This window comes from Castor canadensis, chromosome 2 (assembly GCF_047511655.1).
Source record: "Castor canadensis chromosome 2, mCasCan1.hap1v2, whole genome shotgun sequence".
Classification (NCBI taxonomy): domain Eukaryota; kingdom Metazoa; phylum Chordata; class Mammalia; order Rodentia; family Castoridae; genus Castor; species Castor canadensis.
The window spans coordinates 148,639,515-148,656,331 of NC_133387.1; the positions used below are offsets into that span (position 1 = coordinate 148,639,515).

Sequence of the window (16,817 nt, forward strand, 5' to 3'; positions counted from 1 at the left end):
TGTGGTAACTCACACCCATAATAACAGCTACTTGGTAGGCTGAGATCAGGAGGATCATGGTTTGAGGCCAGCGAGGGAAATGGTTCATGAGACCCTATCTCCAAAATAACTAGAGCAAAATGGATTGGAAGTGTGGCTCAAGTGGTAGAGAGTGCTGGCTTTGCAAGTGTGAAGTCCTGAGTTCAAACCCTAATCCTTCAAAAAAAAAAAAAAGTGTTCCCTGCCAAACAGTTGTGAGGCTGAGTAGCCTCGTGCATGCAGATGCCGTGTGTGAGTGCCTGGCGTGCTGCCCACGTCCTCCACGACAGAATGGCATGGACGGCCATAGTCATGAAAGGCAGAGTGAGAGGACGGCAGGAGAGACTGCATGGAACAGAAGTGGACAGTGAAATAGGGCCAAGAGGAGAAAGGACAAAGGGAAACTAAGGGAGGGGAGTCAGTGGTAGGAAAAGAGAAGAGAGGGAAGGCAGCAGGGAGAGGCCAGGAGGGAATGGAGCCGCCTGGTGAGTCTGCAGGCCTCTCGCCGTGTCCCTGGGCTGCCTGCATTTTTGGATCCTGGGCTGTCTGGTAGCATCAGGCCCTGTGACAATGCCCCTTGTCCAGGTTCCACCTGCCCTGGTTATTCTCCAAACTTGCCCTCCCTGCCCTTACCTCACAGCTTCCTGTTCCCTTCTCACTGCTCAGGGAGTGGTCCAAGGCCTGGGGAGTCTGGGGGCCACAGGAACAGCTTTCCACCTGTCTCTCCACACACCTTCGGCCACTCCCCATCCTCTCTCCTTCTCTTTATTTTTAACTGTAAGGAAATAGGCTTACCCCCCCACTACCAAATTACAACCTCTTTATTCATAAATGCTTTGCCTGGCTTTTTTTTTTTTTTAAATCTGACACTCAGCATAGCATATCAGCACTATATTTTAGTAGTGAAGTGAAGAATTACATTTTTACTTGATTGATACTCAATTTTTTCACTAAAAATTGTCATTTTAGTTGGTTAAAATTCATATGTCATTTTATATTAAAATGAAACTATAGAGCCAGGCACCGTGGCTCACACCTAGCTAGTAATCCTAGCTACTCAGGAGGCAGAGATCAAGGAGGATCACGGTTCAAAGCCAACCCCAGGCAAATAGTGTGCAAGACCCTATCTCAAAAAAATCCCATCCCAAAAATAGGGTTGGTGGGGTGGCTCAAGTGCTAGAGCACCTGCCTAGCAAGCGTGAGGCCCTGAGTTCAAACCTGAGTACTGCCAAAAAAGAAAAAAAATAGTAAGAAAATAAAATGAAGCTACAGGATTTCTACCCAGTGTCTCATTACTTTTAAAAATGTAGTAGTTGGCGTTAATGTCTCCATTTGTGATTAAAACATCCAAATATTCACATGTATATGTATCTACTTCCTTTTTGCCTCTTATTTGACAGAATCTTCATAATCACAAATGATTCTTTGGATTTAGGTCATACCATTTCCCTGAAATCTTGTGTGAGCCCTGCATTCTGTCGATGGATTACGGGTTTGGGGCATTATGAGTTTGCTTTTTCTTACATCTTTTAATTCTTCTCTTTTTACTTCACCTACTCCATCCCTTCCCCAGTCTCCCTGAATTTTTTACTTTTATATTTTCTTTCTTTCTTTATTGGTAGTATTGGGGTTCGAACTCAGGGTCTTGTACTCATTTTGCAGGTACTCTACTACTTGGGCCATGCTCCCTGCCCTCCCCCCAGTTCTTAAACTCATAAAGTGAAGATTATTTATTGTAACAGTGAACCGTGGCACATCAGCCCAGCACACAACCCCGACCTGCCTGATAAGGTGATAGGCCCATGTATGGTGTCAGATAATCGGATTTATAAATGAATAAGGTGATAATTTCAGGCAGATAAGTCAGAACTGATGGTGGAAAGACCTGGAAACAATGCTTGAAAAGGTATTTAATCCAGTGACTTATTTATTATTAGTATTTATTCATCTGCAGTATAGATCCCATTGTTCTGGGAAAGAATCTTGATACTAATCAGCCATGTGAGCTCACCACAGAGTCTCACCACATGCACGAAAGGACATTGATTCTGCGTAGACATCTCTAATGCCATGAGGAAAATGCAATATCCTAATTTCCAAAATACACAATAGAAGATTTTACAAAATCTGCAAAATATCAATAGAAGAGTGAAGGAAAATGCTATGACCTAAAGCAAAATAATCGTGAGGATTTTGTGAAGGAAGAAGCAAAAGGAATTGGACACATACACATATGAGTATTTGAAATCAGGGTCTTTAGCACGGGGTTTTTAACTCAGGGCCTCATGCTTGTAGGCAGGCACTCTTACACTTGAGTCACTCTGCCAGCTATGAATATTTGAATAGTTGAATAATTTAATGACAAAATCCTGTAGCATGATTTTAATGTAAAATGATACATGAATTTAGCCAATTAAAAATGACAATTTTTGTTGAAGAAAAATGAGTATCAATTGAGTAAAAACGTAATTCTTCACTTCACTATTGTAGTGCAGATATGATATGCTGAGTGTTGGATCTTAAAAATACATGGCGTGTGAACCCAAGCCAGATAAAACTTCCTGTCATACAGGCGTTGGGCCTGATAATTAGCAGGTTCGCTATTGTAAAGCCATCTCCAACAACCAGTGTGTGGACACTCGTTTCACAGAAAGCTGGTCTGGTTGGGCTTCTGTAGCTCAGGCAGGAGAATTCCAGATGGATGAAGTGAACCTCACTGGAGGGCATGGCCAAAGTCTCCATTCACTCACAGATCTTTGTTGAGTGTCTAACATGTAGGATTCAATCTCAGTAGAGAACTCTACTTTCCAATTGCTGCAGTTCCTGATTCAGAATGCTCACCCTTCACATTTTATTTTATTTAATGAGACGGGGGTTTGAACTCAGGGCTTCCCACTTGCAAAGCAGGTGCTCTACTGCTTGAGCCACACCTCTAGTCCATTTTGCTCTGGTTGTTTTGGAGATGGGGTCTTGGGAACCTATTTCCTTGGGTTAACCTCAAATTGCAATCCTCCAAAGCAGCTAGGATTACAGCTATGAACCACTGGCACCCAGCACCAGCCATCCACTTCTTAACAAACATGTATGGCCATAACTCAGCTCTGTGCCTAGGAAGATTTGGGATTTGGAGGGTGGGAGGTACCTCAATGGCAGAGTTCTTGCATAACCTGCATTGGATCCCCAGCACTGCAAAAAAACCCAAAAAACAAAAACCAACCAAACAAAAAAATCACAAAGCACCAACAGCAAAGGATTTGAAACATGTCCTTGGGGAACATATAATTTAATAGGTGGCAGACTACTAAACACTTAAAACTACTAGTGCAAAGAAGTATAAAATGCACAGGTGGAGAGCTTGAAGAAATGCCAAAGGAGCGATTTATGGACTGAGGGGCTGGCAGGCCCTCAAGGATGAATAAGATCTAAGCAGGCAGGGCTGGGCAGGGCATTCCCACAGAGCACACAGACAGACAGAGGTGGGATGGACTGATTCAGGCTGGGTGGGGGTGGGGTGGTTGGTGTGGGGGTGAGGTGGTTGGCATTGGGAGCCTTGATCGGAGCAGGTGCAGTTGGTAAGGGGTGGTCAGATAGGCTGGAGGAGCCAGGAAGGTTATAGCAGAGAACAAAGGAAGTAGGAGTGGGGAGGGATTGGAGCTGTGGATCCCTCTCCTCAGGCTCTACTCTGGAAAGCTTATTCTTTTTTTTTTTTTTTGTGTGGCACTTGAGTTTGAACTCAGAGCCTGCTGGGCAGGCTCTCTTACTGCTTGAGCCACTCTGCCCGACCTATTTTTCAAAATAGGGTCTCTCAAACTATTTTCCTGGGGCTGGCTTTGAACCATGATGCTCCTGATCTCTGGCTCCTGAGTAGCTAGGATTACAGATGTAACCAGTGCTCGACAAGCCTGTTCATTTTATCAGTTCTTCCCTGGCCTGGCTCCCAGAAAAAAAATTAACCCCTTTCCTTTTGCCCTCCCCATGTAGCTTTGTTTTTATACCTAACTACTTATCCCACTGTTTTATGGTGGGGTTAACTGTCCCATTGATGGAAAGAATTTTTCCTTTACCTGATCAGATTACTTGGCTACCTAATAACTGTGCAAAGAATGTCTCAGGTTGTACTATCCTATAGCTGAATATCTCAACCAAGGTGTCTTACAGCTTTAAAACTGTAAACATTCTGTGATTCTAAATAATACCATTTTCCACATTGACCTCATTTTATTTAGTTTAAATGGTAGAAATTCTTATCTTTGACACTTAAGAATTCCTTGGGCATTATAGCATGTCTGGCATGAATTACTTTTTTTCTTAAATGTAATTTGTTTAAATTTTGAAGTTCTTTGTCTAGGAAAGTGAAGTGTTCACATTTTTAAGCTCTAAAAATAAAACACCAGAGAGATGATGCCAAAACAATGGTGTCAATCAGAAATGCTTTCTGAATTCAGTGTCTAAATGAGAACTAATTTCAGAGTCAGATCGTGGTTACTAGGCACTTATTGTTTTAAGACAGTTAACAGCAGTATTGAGAAACTGAAGTAATGAAATCTTTTTAAAACTCTTCAGTTTTCTAACGAGTCATGTTGATGCATATATGATTTATATCTTATAATAAAGTCTTAATGAAGAATATCATTCTCATTCTCTTAGTGGATGGATTCCTCCAAATTAGATCATATTGATCGTGTGTTGTTTTATTTTAGATTAATTTAAAAACAAGTGTTCTTAATTGTCATGCAAGATATCTTTATTGAATTTACTAAGGCACTTTACTGAAAATTTCTACAAAGAAATAGAGGATTGAATGAATCCGTTAAAAGAGACTTGGGGGTTGGGAGTGCAGCTCAGTGACAAGCACTTGCAAGACCCTGGATTCCATCCCCAGGACTGGAAAAAAGAAGAAAGGAAGGAAGGGAGGGGGGGAGGAGAGGGGAGGTAAAGGGAGGAGAGAGGGAGGGAGGGGCAGAGGGAGGGAAGGAAGGAAGGAAAAAAGGAAGGAAGGAAGGGGGAAAGAGACTTATTTATGGGAAAGTGATTTTACAAGCTTGAGATGTGTGTCAGGAGACTTTTGGGAATTCCATTTGACAGTCTTTGTTGATTCTTTTCTTACTTGGAAACATTTGCCTTGTAAGACATAAGGCATTTAATAATATAACTAATCAGTGTATAAGCATAATTCATGAGCCACTCAGGAACTTAGCAATGAGCTTTTGAGAACATTTAAGTTCTAGATGTAAACTTAAATAATTTAATGCTTGTTTTTTCAAAAGATGTGAATTATTAAAAAGAAAATGGCCCAACGGAGCACCGTATTTCCTTCTCTTGTCACCGAAGAAAGGTATAATATATGGAAAAAATGCATCTAAGGTATACTTTTCCTTTCCACCAATCCCTTGAGGGCTGCTAGCGGGTGATGTCTGTCATAAATAAAAACTTGTGGCTGTTCCATTATCCAAAGAGTAGCTTTGTGTAAGGGCAAGAGAACTGTAATTGTGCCTCTTCTCCTGGCTTCCAGTATGTAGTATACTGTGGACCACTCTGTGACACCAAGGGTTGGAGATTTCACAGTAGGGTTGAACTTCCTTGTCAACAGTAAAACATAACTCTGGAAGCTTCGGGCTAATGTCCCTGTCATCCCTTTTAAGTCAGAAGTTACAAATTGGGTACCTGTAGGATAAAATTGCTCACAGAAATATATTTGCATGGCTTGCATGATCTTATTTAAGATCATACCTTGTCAACTCTTAAAGATGAGAAGATTTCACAAGAAAGTCTGAATTTCCTTATGCTTTTTGAAATATCAGATGGTCTGGGAAACTAGACCTGCATTCCCATGTGGTCAGTCATGTGGCAGGACTCATCATTATGACTCCTGTTAACTGGGGACAGCCTTTTCCAGTTCTCCAAAGTCCCCATTACTTCCTGTTGCATTGTGCATGCTGTGCTACACTCATTTCTTTCCCCTGCCTGGCCCCTTGTAGGCATTTGAGTTTAAAACCATTGCTTCAGGAGGACAGAGAAGGAGGAGAGCATGTTTGAGACATTAGCTTGATCACAGAGAAGGAGGAGAGCATGTTTGAGACATTAGCTTGATCACAGTTTATACTGGGGAGGCATCTCTATGTGCCCAGTTCTGCCAGCTTCTTTCTCTTGGAGGTGTGGAGCCTATAACCTGCACACTCAAGTTCAAGGGTACAATTATTTAAACATCCTGTCTGGCTCATGAAGAAGGAGCCAGGGTTTCTCCAGTTAGCTTGTAGGGATAGACAATTTATATTTTTCTCTGGGAAGTCTTAAATCTGGCTTTAAAAGAATGATTTTTTGTCTCCCACTGACCAACTCCTGTAATGGGGGTCGCTTCTATAGGCGAGTGAGAACCATGCCCAGACACAGCCAGTCCCTGACCATGGCACCCTACTCTTCTGTGAGCCTGGTGGAACAACTGGAAGACAGGATCCTCTGTCATGAGAAGACCACTGCAGCCCTGGTGGAGCATGCCTTCCGGATTAAAGATGACATTGTTAGCAGTTTGCAGAAAATGCAAAACAAAGGGGGAGGTGACCGCCTGGCCAGGCTTTTCTTGGAGGAACACATCAGAAATATAACTGCCATCGTGAAGCAACTGAATCGGGATATCGAGGTAAGGTGTGTGCCTGTCAGGTGGACTCCATCCTTGTCCCTGGAATGGCTCCCTGTCAGGTCTCCTAAGTTCAATTCTGCAACCAGGCAGCAGTGCAATTAGACCTGAGAGAGCTCTGCCTTGCCTGTTCTTAATGATCGCCAAGGAAACAACTTTGCACAGATATCTGAGTTAAATTTATTCCAGGATCTGGGAGCAGTTACTGTCAGTGTTATTTATGTTTATTCTAAATTTACCTTGCTGATTATTAAATCACTTGGTTTTGTTCTCTCAGTGGAGAGAGAGAAGGAGACACAAAGTTTTCCTGTAAAACCGTTCATATTTTTGAAGACAGCTATTAAATCAATTACTAGGTCAGCCTTTGCTGCTCCAGACTAAATGTTTCTAGGCCGTAATTACTGTATGTTATACAGTTGATTATCCATAGAGCTTGGGTGTTTGAATTGCCTCTCAGACTCCCCTTATTGCTCTATTCTGCTCTGAAATGGGCCTAATGAAAGGCCTGTATTTCTGGGGACGTGGCTCAGTGGTAGAGCACATGCCTGGTATGCATGAGGACCTGCGTTTGGTTTGCTCTCTAGCACTGGAAAGAAAAGAAAAGGCCAGTACTGTCTAGTTTAGAATTTGTAAGTTTACTGCTATTTTTTGAGCAGTCATAAGGACTGTGCAATTTAGTTCAGAAAGCTTAAGGTAATTTAGGGACTGGGCTTCTGTCACTGCACAGTGTTGATATCGTTCACAAGCAGTTATTAATTACATGGATAAGAGACACATGGCTACACTAAGAGAATCTTGTTTCCTATCTTGGGGATTGTATATGCTTAAATATGCTCCCTGAAATTAAGCCCCATTTTTCCCCATCATTGTTTGTATTTTCTTTTTTTTTTTGGGTGGTAGTGAGTTTTGAACTCAGGGCCTCAAGCTTGCTTAGACAGGCACTCTACCACTTGATCCATTCTCTCAGCCCAGATTTGTATTTTTTTAAAACAGCTTTATTGAGTTATAATTTATTTACTTATTTTTGGCAGTATTGGGCTTTGAAGTCAGGACCTCACACTTGTTAGGCAAGCCCTCTTTCCGACTGTGAATTTGAGTCACACACCCAGCCCTTTTTTGCTTTAATTATTTTTTTCAAATAGCTCTCAGTGTTTTTGCCTGGGTCAGCCTGGATCACGATTCTTCTTTGTATGGCCGTCTGCTTTTATGAAAAAGTCAAGTTCAGGGCCCAGGCTGGACTTGAACACATGATCTTCCTCCTCCAGAGTGCTAGAATTACAAGTACACATTACAATGCCTGGCCCAGTTTTTTTCTTTTATAGTTCATGCTTTTGGTATTGAGTCTTAAGAATTGCTTGCTTATTAACCCAAGGCCTCAAAGATTTTCTCCTATGCGTTCTTGAAAACTTTTAGTTCTTACATTTAAATTTGTGATCCCATTTTGAGTTCACTTTTGTAAGTAGAATGAGGTGTGGCAAAGCTCTAAGTAATTTTTGTGTTTCCATAGCATTCACTGACTAGAACGGACATCATTTCTTTACAAGTGCATTTCTGACTGTGAGCTTTTCAAAAAGAGAGGAACCTTGACTTACTCCTTTTCATGGTGTACAAGCACAATGTTTGAAGCAAAATGTGATAAATGCTCTTGGAGTCCATCTGTGCTGTTCTAACAAAATACCTGGCTGTATGGATAGCTTATAAAAGTCAAGAATTGATTTCTCACAGTTTTGGAGGCTGCAATGTCCAAGACCAACATCTTGGCATTTGGCATCTGGTGGCAGCTTTCTTGCCACATCTTCACGTGGTGACGGTAGAAGGGTAGAAAGGACAAGTACTGTGTCCTCACGCAGTGGGGTCACTCCCATAGCCCTTGTCACAAGGATGTCCTCGTGACATGGTCACCTCCCAAAAGTCCCACGTCTCAACTCTATTACAGTAGCGACTGAGTTTCAACATGAATTTTGGAGGGGACATCATAATATGAACCCTAGCAAATGCCCCAGAGTGAAGCCCATTGTAGATTTGCTAGTAGTAAAAGGAACTAGAAGAGATTGATGGCACATAACTGTAATCCCAGCACTCATGAGGCTGAGGACTGTAAGTCTGAGGCCAGCCTAGGCTACATAGCAAGACCTTGTTTCACAAAAAAAGAGACTGAGGTCATTATGCAAAGTGCATACTTTTCAGATAGGCCCAGGGACATGGCCTGAGGTCCCAAGACCAGTCAGTATCACTGTTGATACTAAACCTAGGGGATTAAACTCCAGAAAGGTACTCCTTTCCCTTTTCTACTTTGCTTGTTGGGAGATCTTCTAGAGCTCTGGGTTTCTGTATTTAGCTCTCAATTGTGACAGGCCAAGATATGCAGCCATTCTGCTTTCTGTGCCTAAAGAAAGAATTTACTGATAAAGTTAGGTCATTCTGGCTTTATACCTTAGGTGGTTCTCCCTGCTCCACTGTTCCTTTGATGAGCTCACTGCTTTGGTAATCAGGGTGATTAGCAACCATACCTAGGAGTCCAAAGTCATCCATCATGCTGTTGCCAATTATTTTTCTCCAAACGTGTTTCTTGTTTGTTTTCGCAGTGCTAGGAGTTGTACACAAGGACCTTGTGCTTGCTAGGAGAGTGCTCTAACACTGAGCTACATCCCCAGCCTAGTAAACTTATTTCTTTAAAACAGTGTTTTTTTCCTTTCACAGTGCTAGGAATTGAACCCACAGCCTTGTGCTTGCTAGGTGAGTGCTTTATCACTTGAGCCAAGTCCCTAGCCCTCTTTAAGACAGTTTTTGAACAATTTATACTGCAGTGAGTTTTAAATTGCAACTCTGCTGTTTTTCCAACATCTGAAACACATTTTATGCCATGGTTATTCTTGCCCTACTCAGACAACTCTCTTTTTCATTTACATATGTTTTTAAAGTATGCAAATTTTGCAAATGAAAAGATGATTTCCGTTATAGAGAGGCAAAACTGAATAAAATATAATTTTGGCAAAAAAATTTACTTTGGTATTTTGATGTTTACTTTTTATAACTGGTAATAACTATGTATCATGTTAAAAGTAGCATTAAGGAAGTTTAAAATTTAAGACTCCACTATGAAACACTAATTACATGGATTTATATATATTATGTCTACACAAACATAACCAAAATTAGGATGCTTAATGAGACATCGGAATTGCTACACTGTAGCCAGACTTCATCAGAAATGAAATCATGTTTTTATCAGTCAGTTTGGACTGCTGTGTAGTTCTAGAGAGTGGGGAGTTCAAGATCCAAGGCTCTGCTTCGTATTTGTAGATGGCTGAGAACAGAGGACAGAAGCAAGCTCTTGAGTTTCCCCCTATAAGAATAGGACCCCATTCCTGAGGGCTCCACCCCTACGATGTAAATACATCCCAAAGGCCACAGCTCCTAACATCCTAACATTGGGGCTTAGGGTTCAACATACAAATACACAAACATTTAGTTCACATTAATGATGTAAAGTAAAAATTTAAATACTAAAAAGGAGTCTTTATAAGGAACATAAAAATTGGGAGGGTATTACAGAAAGATGATAGTTGCATATTTAGAACAAAGATGTGTGAAAATACTCAAATTGTATTTCAAGGATGTATTTTTTTATCTGTAGATTTTAAAATGAATTTCTTCTGTAAGTTGCCTGGATTTTGTTATTTTTCATGACTGGTTTATAGTTGTTTTTCAGTTCACTCAGAAAAGTTTGTTTTGTTAAGGATTGTCACTGCAGGTGATTTTTGTATTGCAAAACTAAGCTAAATCTCACTCTAGGCTCACCATAAAGCCAGTCCAATTGAGATATATTCATACTCCAGCTTGGTGAATGTGCTAAGTCTGTGATTTTCTCTCCCTTCCTTTCTCTTTCTCTCTTTCTTTCTTCCCTTTCTTCCTTCTTTCTCCTCCTTTTTATTTTTATTTTTTGTTTGGCAGTCCTGGGGTTTGAACTCAGAGCCTTATGCTTACTAGGCAGGCACTCTACCACATGCTCCATGCTCTCAGCCCTTTGTGCTTCAGTCATTTTTCAGATAGGATCTTGCACTTTTTGCCTGAGCCAGCCTCAGTCTGCCATCCTCCTGCCTATGCCTCCTGTATAGGTGGAATTACAGGGGTGCATTACCTCATCTGATTTAATTCTATGATTTTCTGTCATGGGTCTCTGAACACAGTTATAGACAGGAAAAAATTAAAATATCTTTTCAAACCACTAGCCTATGTGATCCTTACGAGCTAGAACAATCTTAATGTTTCTATTTTCAGTTCGTGCAAGTGTCTAGCACATAGTAGGGCTTCAACAAATGTTTCATCATCAAAGGCTCCAGGATCCTGTCCCTTTAGAACCTCAGAGTTACTGCTGCCCATGTTCTGTGAGCACATTCCAATGTGAAAACAGGTGACTCTTAAGCACTAGTATACAGTAGGTACATGGTAAATGCTGGGTGGAAAAATCTTTTGTTTTAATACGTCCACACCTGTGTCTTGTGATACGGAGTGTGTCATCAATTATTTATTCCTTAGAAACTTTCCACAAATTATCACCATCATTATAAATTTAGAAGAGTTCTAATATAGTCAACTATGAATTATACATGTCTGGATTATCCATATGTTTTTGGTTTAAGCAGTTACCACTTCCTGGAGGGCTAGCCCTGGTAAGAAGTCCCCAGCCCTTGTATTGGTGGTAAGATGTCCTTCCACACCACTCTGATGGCTCGAAGAAGTAGTTTGATGTTCCCAGGTCTCCTGGGATTTAGCTGTGACTTTGACCTGTGGGGCTCTAAGCAGTGGGACCTGCCACCTGGCTGGTTGGAATCTGTAGGCCTTCTCCTGGTTTCAGACTTCATAGTGATCAGCTGGCTTGGTGTGTTGGCTTTGACCTTGCTGGATTATGGGAAACTCTGTCAAGCCCTTATCTAACAGAGTAGAGTACACGCAGTTTAGTAGTTTAATACTTTGCAAATAGACCACTGAAGAGTTTTCTTAACTCAAGGGATGAATGCGGTGATGGGCTTTATGAAAATGTCAAGCAGAGGTGAGAGCAGGATGTTCCTATGAGGCTGGATGGACAGATAGGAACTAGGTTCAATGTGAATCCAACACTGCCAGTGAGGAGAGAGTTTTGGCTGCCTGACTTCATGTATTTTGCCTCATAGCAATTTCTCACCAGAGAGATTTTGTTGATTATTATCCAAAATTACATATATATTTTTACAGTGCTGGGGATGGAACCCAAGGGCTTGCCCATGGTAGGCAAGTGCTCTTACCACTGAGCTACATCCCCAGCCCTCCAAATTCATTTTGTTCTAACTCTACCCACTAGACATTTATTTGACTCCACAGGGGAAGATGACAGTGAATTGAATAGAGTTTGAATATTCACTCAGTTCTGTTTACACAGGTTTTTCAATGGAACTTAATAAAAACTTGGCGTTCTAGTGTCAGCCTTGTTTCTGTATATTTTAGCTTGCTTGAGTTTTCTTTGAGGGCCTGATCACCTGTGAGTATGAGCCAGAGGTAGTCGCTGAGTCTTCAGCTTAGAGGACCAAACCCTATACCATGGAACTAAGTTACTTGATACTTTACTCAGTCACCCAGGGTGAGCCAGACATTGTTGGAGTTACCAGGGCTACAGGGTCACAAGGGCTCGGTCTTAGACCTACTGCACATTCTAGAGGGTGCGCGGGCTCTGAACACCATGTAACCAAGGCAACATTAGCCTGTGTCAACGCTCTGATAAGACAGTGTGATGAAGAATGAACATGGGGCTGTGTAGAAAGAAAAATGGTGAGGGGCAGGGTGGCATGCCAACTGAAACTGAAATGACAGAAAGGGGCAGCCTTCTGTGGAGGAGACACACAGGGAGGCCACACCAGAGAGAAGGAAATGCAGGCAGGAAGTTGGTGTTTGACCAGTGAGGACCAAGTGTCCTGAGCTGAGGGAAAGCTCCAGTTCAGAAACCTTGAGTGTTGTGATAAGGAGTTTGGATATGAAAGATACTATTTAGATTTTATTTATTTATTTTTGAGATGAGGGTCTTGCTATGTAACTCAGGCTATATTTTGGAACTCACAATCCTCCTTTCTCAGCCTTCATGCCCAACTTCATTGTGGGTTTTGAGCCAAAGAATTTAAATAATGAACTTACACTGTTGGTGCTGGGGCCACATTAGTGAAAAAAGCAGATCAAATCACTTGCCTTCATGGAGCTGACAGATTGACACATGAAAAAGGGTCATTCTGGCTACTGGGAGATTGTTGACAAGCTAGCTCTTTCTTCCCTGGTCATTTCTGGGTGATGCTGGCCTGTCCAGGTGGCTTGGGGTCCCAGGGCTCTCGTTGTCACCACCTTTTTTTAAACTTCACTATAGAGCACTTCAAGGCTCACACAGCTGTCGCTATTCCATGCTGACTTTGGGAAGAGATATTCTTTAGAGATAGGCCATGTCTTAGAAAAAACTAAAAGCAAACTTAAGATGTCTCTTTTTCAAGGTCGCTGGCCTCTTCTTTCTGCAAGAGTCAAGTATGTTTATTGTATGAACTTGGCCTTGCACTTATTCACCCTGGAGTCTTTCTTGCTGTAACTCAGCTCCCTGCTTATTGCTCTGCAAATAGCAGGTAGACAAAATGCAGTTTCTTGAATTGACAATAATGGAAAATTGATAATTTACTTAAAAACACAACCTTTAAAGCAAATGTATCATAATGATTGATTGCTCCAAGATGACAAAGTAGGGCACATTCCTGACTTTATAGCGGGATTGTTTTCCTAACGCTTCATTCTAGAATTGCTTTAAATAGCAAGGTCCTTAATGCCTTTTGTTTTCATGTCACTTTTCAATAACATGAATACTGTGTTAAGCTCAGATATACTTTTTTTCTGTATTCTTCAAAACACCTCTAATATATTACCTTCCTCTGTTGCATAAAAATTCTAAACGCTAAGTGGGATTTTCTTATTTCTAAGCATTAAAAGAACAACACATTCTTTTTTATCTGGTTATAAAAGTATGCCTTTTGTGGGAAACACAACAAAGAGGAATCAGGCACAATCTCTCTAGAGATAAACAAAATGTCAATGCTCTAGTATTTTTCAAGGTTCTTACTACTCAGCTGGAATCATTTATTTTGTACTCTTTCCTTTTGCTTAATATTAAATTGTATGCATGTTCCCCTTGTTTTTAAAAGCCGTCCTTAGTGTCTGCATAACAATACAGCTTATAAAATTCTTGGTGTGTGTATATCCCACTATGAAAGCATCTTTGGGCACACATTTTGTCATTTTTCTTTTTTTTCCTTTCAGATGAATTCTAAGAACTAGAGTTACTGAGTCAAAAGTTAGGAACATTGTGATTGTATATGTCAGACAAGTTGTTCCAGTAAGGGGCAGCTGTGCCTTTCAGCACTGGGGTTTGAACTTGGGGCAGTTTTACTGCTTGAGCCATTCCACCAGCCCTTTTTTGTGATTTTTTTTGTTTTTGTTTTTGTTTTGAGGTAGGGTCTCATGAAACATTTGCCTGGGGCTGACTTGAACCATGATCCTCTTGATCTCTGCCTCCTGAGTAGCTAGGATTACACACTGCTTTAGTTATTTTTCAGGTAGGGTTTTGCACTTTTGCCCAGGCCAGCCTGGACCAGGACGCTTTAATTTATGCTTTCCACATAGATGGGATGGCAGAATTTGCTACCGCAGTCAGCTTTATCGGTTGAGGAGGTCTCATTAACTTTTTGCCCAGTCTGCTCTCTAACCTCCATCCTCCTGATCTCTGCCTTCTGAATAGCTAGGATTATAGAAGTGAGCCAAATAGCTAGGATCACAGATGTGAGCCCCTGCAACCATCCTGCCTTTTTGGTTTTCAATGTACTTTTTGGTATTATAAATCAAAAATTTTTGCTTCAGCTGGACACCAGTGGCTCACGCCTATAAGCTTAGCTACTCAAGAGGCAGAGATCATGAGGATCGCGGTTTGAAGCCAGCCCAGAGAAATAGTTCATGAGACCCTATCTCGAGAAACCCTTTACAAAAAAATAGGGCTGGGGGAGTGGCTTAAGGTGAAGGCCCTGAGTTCAAGCCCCGTACTACAAAAAAGAAAGAAAGAAAGAAAGAAAGAAAGAAAGAAAAATTTGCTTCATTGTAAGTAAAGAGACAATTTTTAAAAAATTTTTTTTTAATAGACCTTGGCCTAGGATGTAGCTCAGTGGTAAAGCACAAACTTAGCATGTACAAGTCCCTAGGTTCAATCCCCAGCACCACAAAAAATAGACTTTATCCTTTTTTAACAGTTTTTGGCTCAGAAAACTGACAGAAAGTATAGAACTCCCATACAGTCCTCCACGCTCCCATGCACGGTCGCCCGCTTTCAACACCCCACACCCGAGGGGTACGTGATAAGAGTATCATTTTGATTTCCCATCTCTTTGCTTACTAGATAGGTTGAGCTTTTTTTTTTTTTAATGTGTCATTTAACTATTTTTAGCACCATGTTTGTGAGTTGCTTTCCATTTTCTTTGTCTTCTGATTGAAAAACCACCCAAGTGAAGTAAGACTGGTCGAAGCCTTTCTGGTTTTCCTAGCGTCTAACGCATTGTCACTCTGGGAGTGTTGGGGGACCCTGACCACCCACGTTACTGGGCTCATTTTCTAGCTTTGGTTTCTGGGACAGGACCTGGGACTTTGCATGCATAACAAGTCACCTGGGAGCACCCGGAGGTGTTTAGAACCACTGGTCTTATGCCTTCTTATAAACAAAGGTTGGAAGAATTCCACACAGAAAGAATAAGTGTTATTTATATTAACTGTAACTAATGGGTGTCACTTTCTATTAAAAGAGAAAAAGAAAGCAAGAGAGAGAAAAAGAGAGAGCTCGCCAGCACCTCTTCATCAGTGGGAGAGAGCCAGAAGGATTACTCAGTCTGAAGCTTTCTTGCAGGAATTTGTTGAGATGACTAACGTTTTATCATTCAGAGGTGATCATAACTAGTTCACATTCTTCTTCCTAGAGCAAGCTCATTCAGAAAAAGCTGGAAACTACCGCCAGCAACAGATAGGTCTGGCAATTCTAAATTCCATTTTCAGTGAAAAAAATATTTTTTTTTCACAGTACTGGGTTTGAACTCAGGGCCTTGTGCTTGCTAGGCAGGCCCTGTAGTACTTGAGCCACGCCCCCAGCCCTTTCTCCCTTAGTTGTTTTTCAGGTAGGGTTTCACATTTTTGCCCAGGCCAGCCTGGACCATGAGTCTCCCACCAACATCTCCTGAGGACCTTGGATAACAGGTGCAAGCCACCATGCCTGGTGTATTGGTTGAGATGAGGTCTTGCTCACCTTTTTTTGCCCAAGGTTGGCTTCAAACCTTGATCATCCCTATCTCTGCCCTCCAAGTACCTAGGATTACAGGTGTGAGCCACCGTGCTCAGCCAGTGAAATATTTTTTACTGCTCTGTCAGTCTATTCAGAGTGGCCTCTATTGGATTTCCAATAAATGAAACAGTACTCACATTGCTAACTTCTGCTTTATACTGAGTTTGAAAACCCCCAAAATATATGTAATTGCACTTTTCTGAATGTATGTTCTACCTCAAAAAAAAAAGAAGGAAAGGAATGAAGGAAGGAGAAGAAAGGAAGGAAGGAAGAAAGAAAGAAAGAAAGAAAAGAAAGAGCAAGAAAAGTGAATGAAACAGTTGAGAACGGATGTACAAAGCCATTGTGTTGGCACGGTTCCATTGTCTTGAACTGGGCTCCCCCCGGCCATTTGCAAGGGACTGCACCACTAGTGTATCAGAAACCATCAGACTCCTAGACACAAGCAGTAACAAGCAGGCACACATGACTATATCCTCAAGAAATTCCTGTGCTGCGGCAGGAGGTATAGGAAAGCACTGGTTTAGGGTCTTTCTTTGCTCTGGTCCCAATCCTCCCTCCTGAGTGCTGAGCTAGACCAACAGGAGGTACCTGGGAACCAAGCAGAGACCCAGCCTAGGCCAGCCATGGAGCGAGGCACCCCAAGGCTAGGATTCTGAGGAGGGAGTCAGTCTCACTGCCTTATTCCACGATGCTGAGCCAATCTCCTGCCCCACGGAGGGACTGTGGAGATGGCTGTCTCCACTGCCTCTGGGCTGAGAGCGTGGAGGGCAGGAGGCACCCACGCTT

General features: G+C 41.7%; 1 protein-coding gene across 3 annotated transcripts in view; it reads left to right on the plus strand.

Moving 5' to 3' along the window:
- Fam81a (family with sequence similarity 81 member A) overlaps positions 1 to 16,817 on the plus strand; it is a 59,727-nt gene that overhangs the window by 16,875 nt on the left and 26,035 nt on the right. For 2 of the 3 annotated variants that reach the window (XM_074066083.1, XM_074066082.1), the window contains exons 2-3: positions 5,286 to 5,353; positions 6,382 to 6,655. In XM_074066083.1, coding sequence (XP_073922184.1) covers positions 5,307 to 5,353; positions 6,382 to 6,655 — 321 coding nt within the window. In that variant the 5' untranslated portion in view covers positions 5,286 to 5,306. Of the gene's footprint in view, positions 1 to 5,285; positions 5,383 to 6,381; positions 6,656 to 16,817 lie in introns of all 3 variants that reach the window. The other variant, XM_074066084.1, reaches the window with a different exon arrangement.